The sequence below is a fragment of the Phaenicophaeus curvirostris genome, chromosome 21 (genome assembly GCF_032191515.1).
Source record: "Phaenicophaeus curvirostris isolate KB17595 chromosome 21, BPBGC_Pcur_1.0, whole genome shotgun sequence".
NCBI classification, from domain to species: domain Eukaryota; kingdom Metazoa; phylum Chordata; class Aves; order Cuculiformes; family Cuculidae; genus Phaenicophaeus; species Phaenicophaeus curvirostris.
This window is the reverse complement of record NC_091412.1, coordinates 8,113,459-8,131,455: the sequence shown is the minus strand read 5'-3', so window position 1 is coordinate 8,131,455 and position 17,997 is coordinate 8,113,459. Positions and strand designations below refer to the sequence as shown.

Here is a 17,997-nt window from a genome sequence, read left to right as displayed (position 1 = left end):
GATCAAGACCCCCTCCCCAGCTTGCCCGTACCCGCCTTTGCGCGCTGCTGCGTTAGAAACAACCGCTCGGTTTTCGCTCCCCACACGCCGTTGTCCTCAGCGCAGCCCAGAGGCAGCAAGGCCCTCCCTCATTGGCTCTTACAGCGCTGAGGGCGGGAGAAACGCAGCTTGCGAGCCGCTGATTGGCTGCCGGGGCGGGGGCGGGAGCAGCGGAGCGTGCGAGCCGCGATTGGTGGTCGGGGCCCCGTCCTTCCAGCTGATTGGCGGTGGGGCTGGGCGGGGGCGGGAGCAACGCAGCTTGCGAGCCTCTGATTGGCTGCCGAGAGCCCGCCCTGCCATCTGATTGGCTGTCGGCGCGGGGGCGGGAGTAGCGTAGCGTACGAGCCTCTGATTGGCTGTCGGGGCCCGGTCCTGGCAGCCTATTGGCGCGAGGCGGAGGCGGGAAGGACGCGCGTCGCCGCCGCCTCAGGTCTGTGAGGGGCGCGGGGGCGGGGGGGCAGGTGGATGGCGGCGGGGTTTGCTTCTTGAAGCGGGTAAAGGAAGCACCTGGGTGCCTCCTGCAGGCTGGGGCGGCGCCGGGGGGTGACAGCAGCTCCCCGGGGCGGGGCTGGAAGTGGGGCGCGTTTTAGGGACCCCGGAGAGGGGATTCTGCCTTTCTGACACCCCGCCTGGAGTCCTGTGCCCGGTTCTGGAATCCCCAACATAAGGAGGAGATGGAGCTGTTGGGGAGGGGGATGCTGCAGCCCCTCTGCTGTGGGCACGCGCTGGGAGAGCTGGGGCTCAGCCTGCAGAGGAGGAGGAGAGCTCAGAGCACCCTCCAGTGCTGAGAGGGGCTGCAGGAAAGCTGGGGAGGGGGATTTACAAGGGCACGGAGTGAGAGGACAAGAGGGAATGGGTTTAGATTGGAGGGAGAAGATTTAGATTAGAAATTAGGAAGGTGAGGCCTTGGCACAGGTTGCCCAATAAGTGGTGGCTGCCACATCCCTGGAGGGGTTCAAGGCCAGGTTGGATGGGGCTTGGAGCCCCTGATCCAATGGGAGGTGTCCCTGCCCGTGGCAGGGGATGGGACTGAATGGGCTTTGAGGTCCTTTCCAACCCAAACTATTCTACGGCTCTTTGAAAAAAACCCTTAATGGGGTGCAGTTATGTTTTCAGAAGGAGGGGCTGGGTGTAAACTCAATCCCTTTTTGCTAGGAGTTCTTTTACCTATGAAGGAAGTTGGTGATGAGCCTTCATCCTGCCACCTTTTTTTTGATGTGTGTAATTTTTAGTCATTAAAAGTCGGATGAGGGCACAGGTTGGCGAGTTAATGTATCGCAGGGACCCTACCGATTTAAATTTGATCTTTTATTTTGTCTATGCCGAAAACCTGTAAGAAAGAAACATATTGCTTAATGAATGTAGTCCCTCTTTTAAGCCAGCTAGTAGAAGAAAACAGTTGGTTTAAAACATCTCATTTTTAATATCGAGTGTCCAGTTTGTTTTCTCATTGTTATAAAATGAAGCATACATGATACTGTTGTTGTCAGCTGTATGTTTATAGTTCGCAATGTCTTGGAGCTCAAGCTAATGGGCCTCCAGAACTGAAGAACTGGCTATTTTTAGTTATTAAATATCCTAAAATACTCTTCCCCCAAAGGCTTGGGTACTCATCCCAACAATATTCACTTTGAAAAACAGAATCTGAAATGACAGGTGCAGTTGATCTTACTTTTATTTAAATTGTTGGCGTTACTCATCAGGTGGTGGCAACTCACCCTTGTTTCTAACAAAGGGCCATGCCTGAACTGAAATTACATGGCATAAATTCACATGTGCCAGTTCCATTAATATCTCGAGCCACATGGCCCTCTTATCAGGTTTGCAGTTTATACTTGCTTTTCTTTGGTGCTGTGTGTCATTTCAGGCTTTGCCTGGTTGTTAGCGTTGACTTGTTAATGCTTTTCTTTATTGCAGTTATAAACCTGAAGTAAACGGGAAGAAGCAGCAATGCCTTCGGATGTATCAGAATATACTATTGGGGGAGTGAAGATCATGTTCCCTTGCAAGGCTTACCCCTCACAGCTTGCAATGATGAATGCTGTAAGTAGATTTTGTATTAATGTTTGCTGAACTAATAGCTTGTCTTTTCCAGCATCTATCAGCATTTAGAAAACAAGCATTAAATTCAGACTCTTGTTCTCTGTGGGAGAGAAAGTTGGGTTGTCTGACAGAGGTTTTCAGTGTTTTGGTTCCATAAGACTAAAGGAGGCAAGCTGGCCCTGTCAGGTACTGCTGTGAACAGGAGAGTGTTTCACAGCCTCTATAAGTGAACCTCTGAGCATTACCAATGAGGCATGTTCTTCCTGAAATAAAGAGATCTTAACCTTGTTGACCTTTTGTTATTGTTAAAGCAGTGGTGGGGGTTGGTGGTTTGCCTTCTTTTCTTTAATTTTTACAAGAGAGCAGGTGTTCTGATCCATTTTCACAAGTTAATTCTGGCTTAGCTAAAGACATTTTCTTTGTTTTTTTCCTATTAATTCTGTTTTTTTTCTTGTTATACTCCTTAAAGATTGTTAAGGGCTTAAATAACAAGCAACACTGTTTATTGGAGAGCCCTACAGGAAGTGGCAAAAGCTTGGCATTACTTTGTTCTGCGTTATCATGGCAGCAGTCTTTGTATGGTAAGTTGTCTTTTGGTCTGTTTGCAGGGGTTTTATTAACAGAATATAGGATAATGAATTGTTGTTGTTGTTTTCTGTCTGCCTTTAATCATTTGGTTTCAGGAATCTAACCAGGTCTTTGTCCACCATTGTACAGATTGCCTTATTGGCAGCATAAACCAGTAATGGTCAGTAATGTTAAGATGGTTCTTTTATCATGAGGGAATTATATGACTGTTGGAACTTTGACAGAAAATACTTGTGGCTTGTAGTTAGGCAGATTGAGTTGAAAAGGAGGGGTATTTTTCAGTTCTTGAAGTTGTTATAGTTCTTTGCACTGCAGCTCTTTAAAGACTGATGATAGCTTGTTCAGACTGTATAAAGGAGGAAGATTTATAATTGGTACCTGAACAAATCCTTTCACCTTAACTATATTGGAAGTCTAGTTTTCATGTACAGTATTAATAATTTTTAATGGAAGACAAATGACTATGTCCTTCAGAGAACTCAGTTCCCGCTTCATCCTGTGAAAAGGAAGACAGAAAGCTGGAGACCTCACCACCCTGTCGCTGTGTCTGTCATTCCCAGTCTAAGAGCAATGAGGCTGCAACAAGTGTGAATCATGGTGCTTCTTGTTCTTTGAATAACTGTGAAACAGGAAGTTCCATAAAGCTTGGAAGCCCGCTAACAAACACAGGTAACTTCATACACAGGCAGCTGAAAAATCTCTTTGGGATGTAAAATATCCAGGCAGTCATGTCAATGTTTTTGCTTTGAAGTCAGGGGCTTTTTTAACTGTCATAAGAGCAGAGTGCTACATGATTCTGTCCTGTTGTAAATCTGTATGGAAATGTGGTTAATGGGTCTAGAAATGTCAAATACTATTTCCTACATCATGTGTATTTATAGCGAAGTCTGCTTTTAACATGTTGCCCTTATTTAATGCATTCCTAGTAGTGGTCATACCTTTTATTTTGTTTTTAATTACAGAATGTAAGGAAAATGCAACACTAGCTTCGAAACTGTCTGCCAAAAAAAGGTTTTCTCTATGTGAAAACGAGAATGATGATTTTCAAGTAGACAGGAAAAGGATTCGTCCTTTAGAAACTGAGCAGCAGGTGAGCAAAGCTTATTGACAGTAAAATAATCCAGGCATGGCTCAACAAAGCTGTCAAATACCAGTCTGTTTCAGAGAAGGGCATAGAGAATAGCCGAGTTGTCATAGTTTAGATTGATTGACAGGTTTTTGTTCATTTTTATTGTTACTTATGACAAAGGGGTGCATTGTTGCACTAAATCGTTCATAATATAATGTCCTAAATTACCTCTTGCATATTTAAGCACCTCATATCCCGTTATATTTATCCCCAGTTGATCTGTAATATTTCATCCAAGTATGATATTCTGGAGTTGAAAGTGCTCTTGCAAATATATATTGTAAAGAGAAATAATACAGTGAGTATATTAAAGTTCTGGTTTATATCCTGTCGAATGTGGTTATCTGTGGCTTATTATGGAGAGGGCAATATTTCTATGATGTTTTAATCTGTGTCAGTATTGGGATCATATAACGTAGTACTTGTATTGGGATATGCAGTGTAAATAGCTTTTATATTGCATTAGAATATTTCTCAAATGGTTGCTTTTATTTAAGTTTTTTGATCTATGTGGCTTGAATTTGTTTCTTATTTTAGTGTGGAAGTTTTCTGCTTCTCCTATCAGTTTTGGAACAGTGGGAAATGAAAGAAGAAAAGCTGAGCAATAATTACATGTTGTTGTTGTTGTTATTACTGAACTTCGTAATTAAAACTTCATAGCTTTTCCCAAATGACTTTTGTGTGGCTTAGATTTGATTAAACTGTTAATGAATGTTAGTGATGTACTAAAACAGACTTGCTGGAGAACAGGTGAAACAAAATCATTGACTGCTAGTGTAAGCACGTTCTCCTCTCCAGTGGTTTTGAACACAGTACTATTTTGTTTCCCCAGCAGGTTCGAAAACGTCATTGTTTTGCGAAAGGAGTGCAGATGGTTGATGCTTTAGAAGTTTATCATCAGAGGAAAAATGGACAGCTGATAGTTCACACTGAAAAAAGTGTGAAAAGTGCTACTTTTTCTCCCAAAACAGTAAGTAGTAGAGTAATATTTTTTACATCAGGACTGTTAGTTCAAGAGCGATTTTTAGAAGGTATTTTACTGTAAAGAGATGACACATGACATGCGTTGTTTTCCAGTATGCTATGCTTCCGTGAAGAAAAAAGAAGCCAAAAGCTGTAGTGTTACTTTAAGGCACTGGGAGCTAATTTTTTTCTTGATAAAAGTGAATCTGTGTTCTAGGTCACGGAAAGTAATTTTTATTAGTTTTGGAAAGCTCCATAGATTTTTGGGTAGCATTTGAAATGCTTGGTGCCACTGCCCTTCAGTTGGTACTTTGAAATACAAAGGCCAGCAGAGTGTGCTGTTGGTTTTCAGATAAAGAGACCTTGATTATAAAATTTGCTTTGATACTTTGGTGTGGGTATCTGAAACTCAGTTTACAACTTCTAGAAGTTTAATGCCGTGAAGAAAACTGAAAACTCTCGGTATAGATAATCTAACTGTTAAATAATAAAATAGTGCATCACAATCTGAGTTTCTAAGAAAACTCTTCACTTTTGTAGCTATTTAGCTACATGTATTAGTGTGTTATAATGTGCTATCCACGTGTGGTACATTATACTATTCAACTATACTGTTCACTACTTCTTTAGGAAGAAGTAACCTAAGAAGAAATGAAATTGTTTATTTCTGTAAAGTGTCTTCTTAAGAATGAAAGGAGTGTTTATTTCTTTTTAAAAAGAAACAGAAACAAACCAACAAAACCTTTCTTTTTAAGAACAAAAGACCTAAGGTATTCTTTTCCTGTGATGGACTTTAGCAGACCGAGAACTTGTTTTGTATCAAGAAATAATTGCAGAAAGCAAGTCCTTATTTATCATTAGTAGTTCTGTGGCTTAACTGCACTAAGTTTAGGATATGACAAGCATCATAGAATAAGCTGTTAGAAAAAAAAAATGCTTTTCTAGTGTAGCTTATGAAATAAAGTCTCTGAGGTTATGTTCAACTCTAATGGACAATGTATTTGGGATGATAATGCAATAAGAATATTTTCATAACCAAGGAGATAGCCCTTCATTTGGATAACTTGCATTTTACCGCAGTCAATCCTGTGCTTAAAGCAAATTTATTTCTTTGTTGAGTTTCCTTTTTGTAGCCCAAGGAGAGAGGGAATGGGTTGTTTGTTGTAAGCATGTGAGAGGTGCTGCCCAGCACTGCTGCATCAGAAGAACACCTGTAGATGGGGTGGGTGAGGATCGCCCAGGGTGATTGCCTGCCCTTAGCTTCTTTCAGGTCAGAGCCTGGGAATCCATTTCTGCCTTTCTGCTGTTGGTTCTTGCAAGAGAGGGCTGTTCCAGTGTGAGTTTAGATGAGAAATTGTACCCTTGTGGTACTCTCTTGATTACTTCTGTCAAAGCACACAGTCTGAGAAACTGGGGCAGCTGGGTTAAGGAATCCCCATTTATACTAGGTAAAAAGTAAACAGTAAATGGAGAGTAGTGTAACAAACACTTGGGGTATCAAAAAACAGCTGTGAAAAGAATCTGTCTTAATGTGCTAGCCCATTGCAGTTTAACATATTGCTTACAACCTTCACAATGGAGTTTGAGTGACTTCTGTTACACATTCCAGGAGACTGGCAGCCTGTTACAATCAGGGTCTGGACTCCAAAATAGGCTAATTTACCACGATGGGATGAAGAAAGTTGTGGATTTGTATTACACGCTCTCACCTGACACCGTATCTGATCCTTTTCCTGCTGATTGACATTTTGAATGAGCTCTTTGAAGCAAGTTCCAGCTTAATTAAAACGTTTGCTTGGTTAGCAGTGATCTGTGAAAGCCTGTGATAAATATTGAACCGGGTTCACCTGCTGGTTACTGTGGGAGGATAAACAGCTGCTTTGTGTACTTTAATCAAGAGGCTGCAGCAGCAGCAGAATACTGTCCTTTTTGAGAGCTTATAAAGGAATAGTTGAAAAGCTCTAGTAATGTCACTGCTGATATCTTACTAGATTGTGCTTGTGTGATATTTCACACAAGAGGCATTCACTGCTGTATCATTTAGATGGCTTTGTAACCGTGAAATGCAGATGAAGCTATGAAGAGCTCCTCTTATCTCTTTGTGCTGCAAAGATCGTAGCCTCAGTGTTTGTTTAGTTCTATTTTACACGTAGGACAGGTTGGTGGACTTCATTATCCTTTCTTTTAATCGGACTTCCACGTTTTTGCCGTATAAATATTGATGTGATAGGCTGCTTTATCTGCTCCCTGACCAAAGTAAAAACAAGCTGGATTGGCCTGAGGTTCATATAGCCTGGTATCTGATCTCTAACAGCATCTGTTACTGGGTGTTTCTGATTAAATACTGCAAAGTAGAGGAGTATCTTTTTTTTTTTTTTTTCCTTCCACATTCTCAAAAAAAAAATCGCTATCCCAAGTTCAAAGAGATGAAAAGAGATTTAGTTCTGAAGCCAGAGGGTATTATGAAACAGTTTTCTATTGACTTAATATTAATTGTTTCTACTTGGTGCCCCCCTCCCAACTCTTTCATAAATAAATTGGAACATTTTCTAGTTTTATTACAGTATAACCAGATCTGTGTGTTATGAGTCTAAAAATTTGTACGTTGAGGCAGCTCTGCTATGGGAACTGCCAGATTGGAGTTATCGCTTTGCTCAGTTGGAGAGTGTTCTCTTTGCTGTGGTAAAAGGAGGTTAATATGACATTAGATTGCGCTATGCAATATCAAATTATTTTAATATAAATATACAATTAAAATAGTTTCTCTTTAATAAAATCTAAAAATTATGAAGCCATTTTCTAAAGGATAAAAAAGAGTTCAAGTGCAAATTGACAAACTTCACTAACATGCAGATGACATGAACTCAAATTTTAAACTAGGTTTTAACCATTTTTTATATAGTTTTTCTTCATTATAAGGAACTCATTAAAAAGTTTATTTATCTGTTTTGGCCTGATAGTGTCTGTGGTTTCAGAAATGTTATGGCTACTGCAGGCAGTTTTATACTCAGACTGGTTACTATAAAATTGGTCTGAGTTTACAACTCTCAATGTTGATTTTTTTTTTTTAAACAATTTTTTTTCAAAGTTAGAGGTAATATTTTCAAACTGGAATATTGGATAATGTGCTTCTTAAAGCCAGTATTGTAACAATTTCAAGCCTTTTAAGGAAAACTTTTAAGGCCACCTGTAAAATACTGTAATTTATAAGTCTTACACATCAGAACACTCTTAGAATTCTTTTTATGGAAAGGAATATAACTGTTTTTTTAAACTCATCAAAGACAAGTCTTCTGTTTGTGCTTATATATATATTTATTTGAGCTGTGTTTTCCTGTTATAGAACTTTTGCAAAATAGCTGCCTGATTATTCCTAATATTGTTCTGTTACTTTTATTTAGAAAACTAAATGTGAAGATTAGCATTAGCAGAGAAATGTTAGTAATATAATATCTTCTTTGAATTCTGTGTATTCGTTTTACCTCTGAAAACACAATCTGACTTGAATTAGAATTGAAAGATAAGCACGTTCTTAAAGGCTCTACGCAGTGAGTAAACTGCTTCTGTTATATTAATTGTTAGCATGGTAATGTGGTTTTCATTATTTCAAAGAGTAAAATAGAATCTAGTTGATAGAAATATCAAGGTACAATTTGCATTGCAGTTTTCTATGTGAGTACAAACCCAGTTGAGCATTGCCACATATGTAACATATACCGTATGTCAGCTGTTTCCTGCTTTGCTGTTGACAAGGGCCCCATTCATAACTCTTCTTTTTATCCTTTCAGTGAATAAGTAATTATTCAATATAGAAGGCAGGATATTTGGAACTGGCTATTTCATGTGGCAGCACACCGTAATGAAATCTGCTGTTACTGGCAACCTGAGAGGAGAATGTAACAATTCCAGCATGGGTGTAACTTTATCTGCTTCGAGGGCCTGTTTATTTGGCACATCAGTGAACCTTTTATCCCAGTGAGTGACAGCTCCAGAAGGGTTACATTTACATGCTTTCTATCATGTATTGTAATATTTAATGGTGGACAAGGCTGTCTGGGTAATACAAACTTGCTTTTCCTCAGAGTGGAGGCTAAAAGAGAGCTTGATTCTCAGAATTGCGGTGTAAGACGTGGCACGACTTAGCATTTGTTTATGATGGATAATCTTACTGATTACAATTAAAAGGGGAGGAAGGAGCGGATGTTGTTACTTGCGCTGTCACCTGAAAGCCAAATACAAACTCTTTTTACGTTAGAATTTATTATTTTTTATAGGAGGTGTGTATGGACTGAGTTATTCTTTCCTTGCATCTTTTCAGACTGATTTTTACAATTTCACGACAGTTGTTATACAGTATGAAAGATGGTGCTTCTCAAGAAAAAAAATCAGCTTTTAACAAATATTTTACAGGATAAGATTCTGTTTAGAATTATTCCCTATTTTGTCTTTTATTCTCATAGTTACTAGATGGCCTTTAACATAATGGCTTGGCAAACATGTTTCTAATGGAGAATATATGATGTCTGTTTTATTTGCAAACAGATTTCTTTAAACTATCCAGATTTCTTCTGCTTGCTCTAAGTAAAAATGTGCTCAGTATTTAAACTTGGGTGTCTGTTCCCAAGATTTCTTCATTTAAGGGGCTGGACACTTCTTCATCTGTAACAGGTGTGTCCTTTTTCTGAAGCCTAAGTGTGAGAAGTTTATTTGCAGTATTGCCACGTGTAAATACTCCACTGGAATAACAATTCTTTCTGTGATTGGGTTCTGATAAAGTTGTATTTAGTGATTGCTAGAAGTTTAAGATTTTCAGAGAGGAGGACATGGTGCATATGCTTTAATGTTTTTAAACTTTTTGCAGTTTGATAGGCCAACCTGGTGATTCGACAGGCTATCTTGAACTGCCCTAGAGGGCATATCTGAACACACCATAAACAAATTTAGGATGTTCACCTTTTAATCTTTTTCTGTTTTGGATTGCAGTCTTCTGGTCCTTGCACTGAGTGTTCCTGTTCTTCTGGAAAAGAAACTAGCAAAAATACAAGCAACACAAAGAAGAAGGAAAATGGAGAGGGGACGTTCATTCCCAAAATATTTTTTGGAACACGAACACACAAGCAAATAACCCAAATTACCAGAGAGTTGAAGAGAACATCGTATTCCAGTGTCCCTATGACAATTCTTTCAAGCCGGGATTATACATGTATTCATCCAGTAGTATCTAATAGTGGTAGTAACAGGAACGAAATGTGTGTAGAATTGCTGGAAGGAAAAAATGTGAGTAGTTTTGCTTTGGAAAACAATCATTCATTTAAACATATTGAAATGAAAGGTAGTTGAGCAGTTGCAGTGGGTAACACTTTTCATTTCTTTATATTGCATTGGTTAAATGCCTCTGGTAATGTGGTTTAAATTAAATATTAATTGATAGAAAATATTGATACATGGTATCAAAACTGAAAATATAAATGATGATAGGAATAGTATTTATGAATGGTAGATTAATGTTCTTAGTAAGACCTAAGTTGTCCTTGAAGAAGAAGAAAGAAGTGTTCTTAACAATGTACAGTTTAGGAATGTGAGTTTGCCTGTTTTCTTTGACTTGATGTGTTTTTTATTCTCTAGCATAGCAGCTGGTAGAATTCTTTCAAGTAAATAAAGTCAAATGCACATAGCAATTCGGAGGATTTGAGCTTACTTGTTTTTCATTATTTTTTCTAACCACTATCTGTGCTTATTTGCATTTAGGGCAAGTCCTGTCTTTACTATCATGGTGTTCATAAACTCAGCGAACATCATGCACTGAAGTCTGCACATAGGGTGTATCAGGCTTGGGACATTGAAGATCTAGTGAGGCTGGGAAAGAAGCTTCGTGCCTGTGCATATTTTGCAGCCAGAGAATTGATGGTGGATGCAGATATTGTATTTTGTCCTTATAATTATCTCCTAGACCCGCAAATACGGGAGAGCGTAAGTATATTTGTAAGAAGACTGTGGTAACTGAAGTTGAAGGGAAGTTAGAAGCATAATGTTTAGTGGCTACAGTCAACTCAAATCTGTTGTATATCCAAAATATTACCTGCAGAATAGTTCCTGGGTTAAAGAATGTTTTTCTCTCTCTTCCTGCCCTTCCGTTCCCTGAGATGAGCATTTCTATATTGCAAGTAATGGTTCTTGTTTCTTGTTAATGTCTTTCACTCTGTTTTACTAGATAATTTTCTTTTTTAGATGGAAATTAACCTTAAAGGCCAAATAGTCATTTTAGATGAAGCCCATAATATTGAGGATTGCGCTCGGGAGTCAGTGAGCTTCAGTGTTACAGAAAGTCAACTGAAAGCTGCTCGAGAAGAGCTGGATTCAATGGTCAATAGCAACATCAGGCAGAAGAATCATGAGCCCCTACGGGCTGTGTGTTGCTCTTTGATGAAGTAAGACAACTTTTTCCAATTCTGTTACATCAATTAATGGTTTTTAAAATTACTTTTAGATTCCTTTTGCTGATATAATTTACTGGTTGCTGTGTTGCACCAGATGAAATGCAGTAGAAGTATTCTTCAAACTATGTGGTCACCTGACTTGTGTTCATTTGAGGAATCCAGAGGGGTTTGATCTAGTTTAAAGAAAACACTCTTGTCATAAAGGGAAGCTTTAACGTTCTGTTTTTGAAATTGTCATGCTCTTTAAAGAAGAGAGTCGCTGATCTTAATGAGGCTTACTGTCCTAGTTTGTGAAATTCTGTGTGAAAGTTTTACCTAAGATAAATAACTTTTATCATAGAATCATGGAATGGTTTGAGTTGGAAGGGACCTTAAAGCCCATACAGTTCCAACCCCCCTGCCACGGGCAGGGATGCCTCCCACTGGACCTGCCTGCTCAAGGCCTCATCCAACCTGGTCTTGAACACCTCCACATTTTTCACATGCTCCTGTTTTCTTATTTGACAACAGTAATAGCTTTATTTCGTTAAAGCAATAATTGGTTCATTGGGTAGAGAAATATGGATCACTAAAAGAGTGGTTTTGAAAGCAAGAGTTGATCAGTAAGACAGAAAGAAGCTGCGAAAAAAACCCCCAAAAGTGTTCTCTCTTTCTTTCTGTACCTATAGAGGTAAATGTAGTAAGAGCAAAAAAGAAGACGAACCTCTAACTGTGGAGACAGAACTGGGAGGGGGGGACCTGAGCAGAAGTAGAAAATTTTGAGAGCAAAAGCAAATGGACTGGGGGCAGAAGCCCAGGAACGAGGGAAGAAACAAAGGGGTGCAGACAAGAGTCTTTTGGGTGGAGTGAGAACATAAGAAAGTTGGAACAGTATCAAAGAGTCTGTCACCACTTGAGAATTTGGGGTTCAGTGCTGTAGCCCTTAATTTTTGAACTTTTCTGTTGAGGGATCCAGAGACTGAAAGAGTTCAGAAACGCACTGCTAGTGATACCTTGAATAACAAATTCCGCAGAATAAAAGTGAATAATGACACAAGTGGCTTTGAAGTTAACTGAGCTCTGATACAGGGCATGTCAAATGGTCGTTTTGTTGCATTAGTGGTTGGTGAGTGTACCAGGCAAGTAGTGCACCGGTTTTCCTGTCTTTATTGTGAGAGTTAATCTTTGTGTCACAGGTACAAGTCACTTGATTTTCTTCCTTGCAGCAGCTAATTCTCCTAGCTTGGATATTTGAAATGTTAAGTTTTACTAAAAAATGAGAACAGCATGCCTGGAGACTTGATTGCCTCAAGCTTTTTAACCTTTTCAGGAAAACTAAAGTTGATTGTCTTGGCAAATCTGCCAGTGGCATGAAAAATGGTTGTTGGGAAGCAGAAAACTGGGTGTAAATATGCAGTAATTGGTAAAATGCTGTTGAGTTGTGACATGGCTTTGCCAAATACGCCGGTAATTAGAAAAATCTTATTGTAGCTATATAGATCCTGGGCCCTCATTGCAGAAGGCACTTAAGGATGGGCTTAGTGCCACAGAGATGCTAAAATAGCCTTTCTGAGGAATTTGAAGATATACCTATAGAAGTATACTGGAAAGCTTTCCTGGTGAGGTGCAGATTTACCACGACAGATTGCTTTGTTTCATGGAGTAAGCTGTATCAACAGTGGGATTTCCTGGTATGGAAGAGAAGGAACAAATGTACTTTCTTGAATTGAAGGCATACTCGTAACATGTCAAATTGAAACCAATTTTTACTTCAAAACTATAGGTATCTTTCTGAGATCAAGCTAATTTTATTTATCCTTGCTGCTTTACTCTAAAAATAAATTAACAGGTATTTTAAAGGCTTTCATTTAGATTTAATTGGATGGAATTTATTCTAGAATTTGCTTTTTTTGGTGGTACTTAAGTATTAGGAAGCTAATTGTGTTAAATTTGTGGTTGCATTTATAGCATGACCATTTCAAAAGTACATTATAGTGTTTGAAGTTCCTAATAGGGAAACAGAAGTTTTACATCTCCTGAAATGTTTTGTTTCTTGTAAATCTGTCTCATTCTGCCATAGTAGCTGTTTCCTAATTTTAGTTCCGGATCTTTTTGATGTTACATTTGAGGAAATGGGACAGAGTGCTACCTGGAGAAGGTGATGCCTGTGTTTAGTGATCATCATTCTTTAATAAGATAAAGCAAATTACAGCTGAACAAGTGGTTGTCATGGTAGTATTTATGGGGTTTTGGTTGCATTTAACCTGGCAAAAAGGTTTTGTTTTTTTTTTAATTGTTCCATTGGTCACATTATTTGCAGTGACAGACCAGGAAATCTGGAACTGAAACAGTCAGTAAGCCTTGCTGCCTTAGTTGATAACGATTAACTGATTTTACAGGTAAATATTTTGAACTAGTGTAGAAATGACAGCTGTCTTTCTGATGCCTCCTGCTGGTTGATGAGACAGACAGCTTCGACATTTTCTGAGAGAGAGGAAGCCTGCCTGTTTTTCTAGATGGAGGGGAGGTCTTGTAATACTTGCAGGGATGATGGACACATTCAGTTAGAGAAGATTTCAGCTCTGCCACAAATGAGATCATCTGCGTGTTTAGATCACATTTTAAAAAGTCTTACCACATTTTGCATTGTACATGCAATTATAATTCTGCTTAGTTTTTGAATTGTAGCAGAGTTAATTAACTGTAGGTGAGTTAAAATATGTGCTTTTTATTGCCCCATTTTCTGTTACTGTGTATAAATATTAAAAGTACTCATTTCATGCCTGAAGGTTTCTTCTTTATAGGAAAGCCTGCAATTGACAGGGATGATAAACCGACTTGCATCAGTTAGAGTAATAATGAGTGGTTTTAAAAGTACAGCAGAAATCTTTATTAAATGAGCCTGACGAGGGTTGATTGTTTTAATCCTTTTTCTTTACAGTAAAGATATACGATGATAAAACAGAAATGTATAGGGACAAATTTTCTTCTCACTTCAATGAGCTGCGTTAAGAGCAGCTTAATAGAAGTTAGTCCAGCAGCGAAAAAGTAGCATAAGGAAAAGTGGAATCTCTCTACTTAGCTGTAAAAATATATTTATCGTCATCATCGAAGTCTGGTGCAGTTTTGCAGGTTTGGTTTGCACCTGCGACGTATCTCTAAATCCCTAAAATTAGTGCTGGAATTATTTCTGATTTCTTCGTTGTTTTTTACAGCTGGTTACGGGAGAGCTCTAATCAACTTGTAGAAAGAGGATATGAAACTTCCTGTAAGGTTTGGAGTGGGAAAGAAATGCTCACATTTTTGCACCAAATGGGAATAACCGGTATTACTTTTCCCATTCTACAGGTAACGTATGCTATATAAGTGAATACCAGAGTGCATAATATTGATGATGTTAAACATCTTAAAATATACATAAGTTAAATGCTAACACATCTTTTAATTTACTGCAATATTGAAAAGCTGCCTGAAAATGATACCTGATAAAATCCAGAAGTAATCCTTTGGAGCTACTGGAATTTATGGAGAATCAGTGTTTTCAAGGATATAATTGATCATGTACAATTAAACTGAACTGTTGAACCAGGGATAGTTTTGTCTGCTCTATTCATCTACATTTTTATTGACTGTTGGAATGTATTTATCCTATTTGCAAGTATATCCCTCCTTTCTGTGTAAGCCAAGTATGTTAAAAGCACTACTTTTCCTTTGCAGTTCTGTCTTCAGTCTGACTTTATAGGTATTTTAAAGCAGTGTGCTGATAGTCTTGTGTCTATGTTAGCTTTGTTTATGAGAAGATATTTAAAAAGTTGTTAATGTGGAATTTGTTTGCCCTTTACAGAAACATCTTGCTACTGTCCTGGAAAAAGAAGAAAAAGTGTCAGTGCTCGGTAGAGAGGAACTTATTGAGATACCAGTTGTGAGCCCTGCCACTCAGATTGTGCTGAAAGGGTTATTCATGGTTCTTTTCTATCTTTTTAAAGATAATAGCAGGTCAGCGCAAATACCATGAACTGTGTGGCTTTGTTTAATTCAGCTGCTTTTTCATTTGTGCAATGCCTCACTTATGGAGTCTGGCTCTGAGCAAAACTAGCATTTAAGCACGTTTTTCCAAAGCTTTCTCATGTGGGAAGACGTTAAAGAGTAACAAATTATTTTTATTTTTTTCTTTCATAAATAAATTCAAATACTGAAGAAATTTATTTGAAGGTTAAGTGTAAATTTTCTTATAATGTTGCTAAGTTAAATACTTACGGTGTTTGTTTTTCTACATAGAACTTGTGTTTCACTGTCTTGATATCTTGACTGCTAATGCCAGCAGTTACTAAAAACTTCAGATTTAAACATTATTTTTAAACATGAATTATCGTAAATTTCACTCTTTTCTATAAGCATAAAATTATTTTTTATACTTAAATTTGAAATGCATTGTAGCAACGCTGTTTTTCCTCTGTATAAGCTTAATGATTACAGTTTTATTGCTTAATTTTAGTTTTTATTTATATTTCCCTATATAGGTATGCAGATGACTATAGAGTTGCTCTGCAACAAACTTATGCTTGGGTGAATGAAAACCAGCTTGATGTTTCAGATGCAAGTGACTTCTTTACTCGGCCCCAGCATAAGAGAGGTTCGCGGCAGAAAACTGTAGTCCACATGCTTAATTTTTGGTGCTTGAATCCTGCTGTGGTAAGCTGAGCCTTTAGTAGAAGGCCTGAAGTAATTTGAAAGATAATAAATACATACAAGATCTTAAAATTATTAGTTTGAATTTCTAAATTCCTTCTATTCTTTCTGCAACCTAGGCTTTTTCAGACTTAAGCGATGTTAGAACAATTGTTCTGACATCTGGTACACTCTCTCCAATGGATTCATTTTCTTCAGAGCTTGGCGTGAAGTTTTCTATTCAGTTGGAAGCAAATCATGTTATTCGGAACTCACAGGTAAACTTTCTGAGGTGTAATGTTCTCTATTGTAAAAGGAACTATACCTTGCAAATAAAAATGATGACAAACCCACTCTGTAAGTAGAAAGAAATGTGCAGAACAGACTGTTGCTTCAATTAATGCAATTGTAAGGTATATTTTCACGTGAAAAACCTACACTTCCCTGGGAAAGTTGAAGTCATGATATTTTGGTAGTAGTGCAATTACTGTTATAAGGTGACTGTCTCTTCTGTTTTTAGGTGCTGGAATCAATTTGTTTAGAAATATCTTAACATTTTCCTTCACACTTAAATTTTCATTATTTGACCTAATGTAATTTAATAGTTTGTCACATAGTTTCAAATTAACTTTTTTAATATGAAATATACCAGGTTTGGGTTGGCACCATCGGAACAGGCCCTAACAGTCGAAAGTTGTGTGCCACGTTCCAGCATACAGAGACCTTTGAGTTCCAGGATGAGGTGGGAGCACTGCTACTTTCAGTGTGTCAAACAGTTGGCCAAGGGATTTTGTGCTTTTTGCCATCCTATAAGGTAAGAAAATCTTAGTCATATTCTTCCTCTAACACACACACACGTTCTCACTGTACTTGAAAACCTTCTGTGTAATCCTTAGTTTTATAAATGTTTATAAACTAAATGTATTGTAACAACACATTGTGATTATATTGTAGTTTCTTGGATGTCTTCTTAGTTAGTGTTCAAGCTTGCTTTCATGAAAAAGCCATGCTCATATTTGTTTTCAACAGATGTCCTTATCTTAGTTAATGAATATGATTGTTTTGATTAGTTTCACCAAAAAAAACTTCAGTCTGATCTGCAATTTTTTCTCAGATTATTTCCCTGAATGTTTTGAAATTAAAAAAAAAAAAACAAACCAACAACTCCTCCATGTAAGCTCACGATATGAAAGGAAACTTTGTATATAACAGCAGCTAGAGTGCCTTTGCATGTTCTTTGTATGCTATTTGAATGTAGCATTCACCCAATTAATTTCTTCTTTCCTTGTTTCTTGTTCCATTTCACTTCATTGGAGATTCTGTTATATTTTTCTTGAGTCAGGAGGGAATTGTTCACTGGCATTGGCTGAAAGGAATCAAATTTCTCAATTTCAATCTATGTAATATCTAATTTCACTGACAGCAGATATCCAATTATGGCTAATCTGTACCTCACTGTACTTCTGCCTTCTTTTCTATTAGTTTTCACTGTTGTTTATGGTCAGCTCTGAGGAGCAGGAGTATAAACATGCAAAATAATTCTGTAATTCATGTACATTTTTCATGTAATGCTTGCAAGAGTGTGACTTGAAATTTTAATCCATCATTTATGATTTTAAAAAAAATCCTCTCAACAAACAAAACAAACACCTCCAAAAGAAAAACCAAAAAAATCTGACCAAATGAACAAAACCCCAGCATAATGAAGTGAAAGGTTTCAGACCATTTCCCTCATCTCTAAGGTTCTGTAACAGAGACTATTTTAAAAAATGAAGTTAAAAGTATTTCTTCTTTTTTACAAAACCTTCATACTTTTACTGTTCAACTGAGGGGGCTACTGCAAAGTGAGGGTTTTTTCTTCACTGTCTATGAAGAATTTGCAGTCATCAGTGCAATTACTGACAGTAACCATTAGGTGACTGCATTAGACCAGGTAATGCACAGTCATTGAAAAAAGCCGTTTGCTGACTGAAAATGTGTTTAAACCAGCTCACAAAACTCTGCAAACTTTAATATCTGAAAATAAATTTTGCATTCAGCTTATTGAAGAATCAAAATGGGAGCCGGTTCCAGTTTTCACTATCATCTTTAACTGAAGTGTATGATACTGAGCAGCGTGTGACAGTGGATCTTGAATATACAGACCTGACA

The 17,997-nt window shown here is 37.9% G+C and overlaps 1 protein-coding gene across 2 annotated transcripts in view; it reads left to right on the top strand.

The window, feature by feature from the left end:
• The first annotated feature begins 1,954 nt into the window (after nucleotides 1–1,954).
• BRIP1 (BRCA1 interacting DNA helicase 1) overlaps nucleotides 1,955–17,997 on the top strand; it is a 53,391-nt gene continuing 37,348 nt past the window's right edge. The window contains exons 1-13 of one of the 2 annotated variants that reach the window (XM_069874124.1): nucleotides 1,955–2,082; nucleotides 2,552–2,663; nucleotides 3,145–3,339; nucleotides 3,633–3,760; nucleotides 4,632–4,769; nucleotides 9,746–10,039; nucleotides 10,511–10,732; nucleotides 10,991–11,190; nucleotides 14,394–14,526; nucleotides 15,023–15,174; nucleotides 15,699–15,870; nucleotides 15,987–16,124; nucleotides 16,499–16,660. In XM_069874124.1, the coding sequence (XP_069730225.1) occupies nucleotides 1,990–2,082; nucleotides 2,552–2,663; nucleotides 3,145–3,339; nucleotides 3,633–3,760; nucleotides 4,632–4,769; nucleotides 9,746–10,039; nucleotides 10,511–10,732; nucleotides 10,991–11,190; nucleotides 14,394–14,526; nucleotides 15,023–15,174; nucleotides 15,699–15,870; nucleotides 15,987–16,124; nucleotides 16,499–16,660 (2,139 nt within the window). In that variant the 5' untranslated portion in view covers nucleotides 1,955–1,989. The remainder of the gene's footprint in view (nucleotides 2,083–2,551; nucleotides 2,664–3,144; nucleotides 3,340–3,632; nucleotides 3,761–4,631; nucleotides 4,770–9,745; nucleotides 10,040–10,510; nucleotides 10,733–10,990; nucleotides 11,191–14,393; nucleotides 14,527–15,022; nucleotides 15,175–15,698; nucleotides 15,871–15,986; nucleotides 16,125–16,498; nucleotides 16,661–17,997) is intronic. The other variant, XM_069874126.1, reaches the window with a different exon arrangement.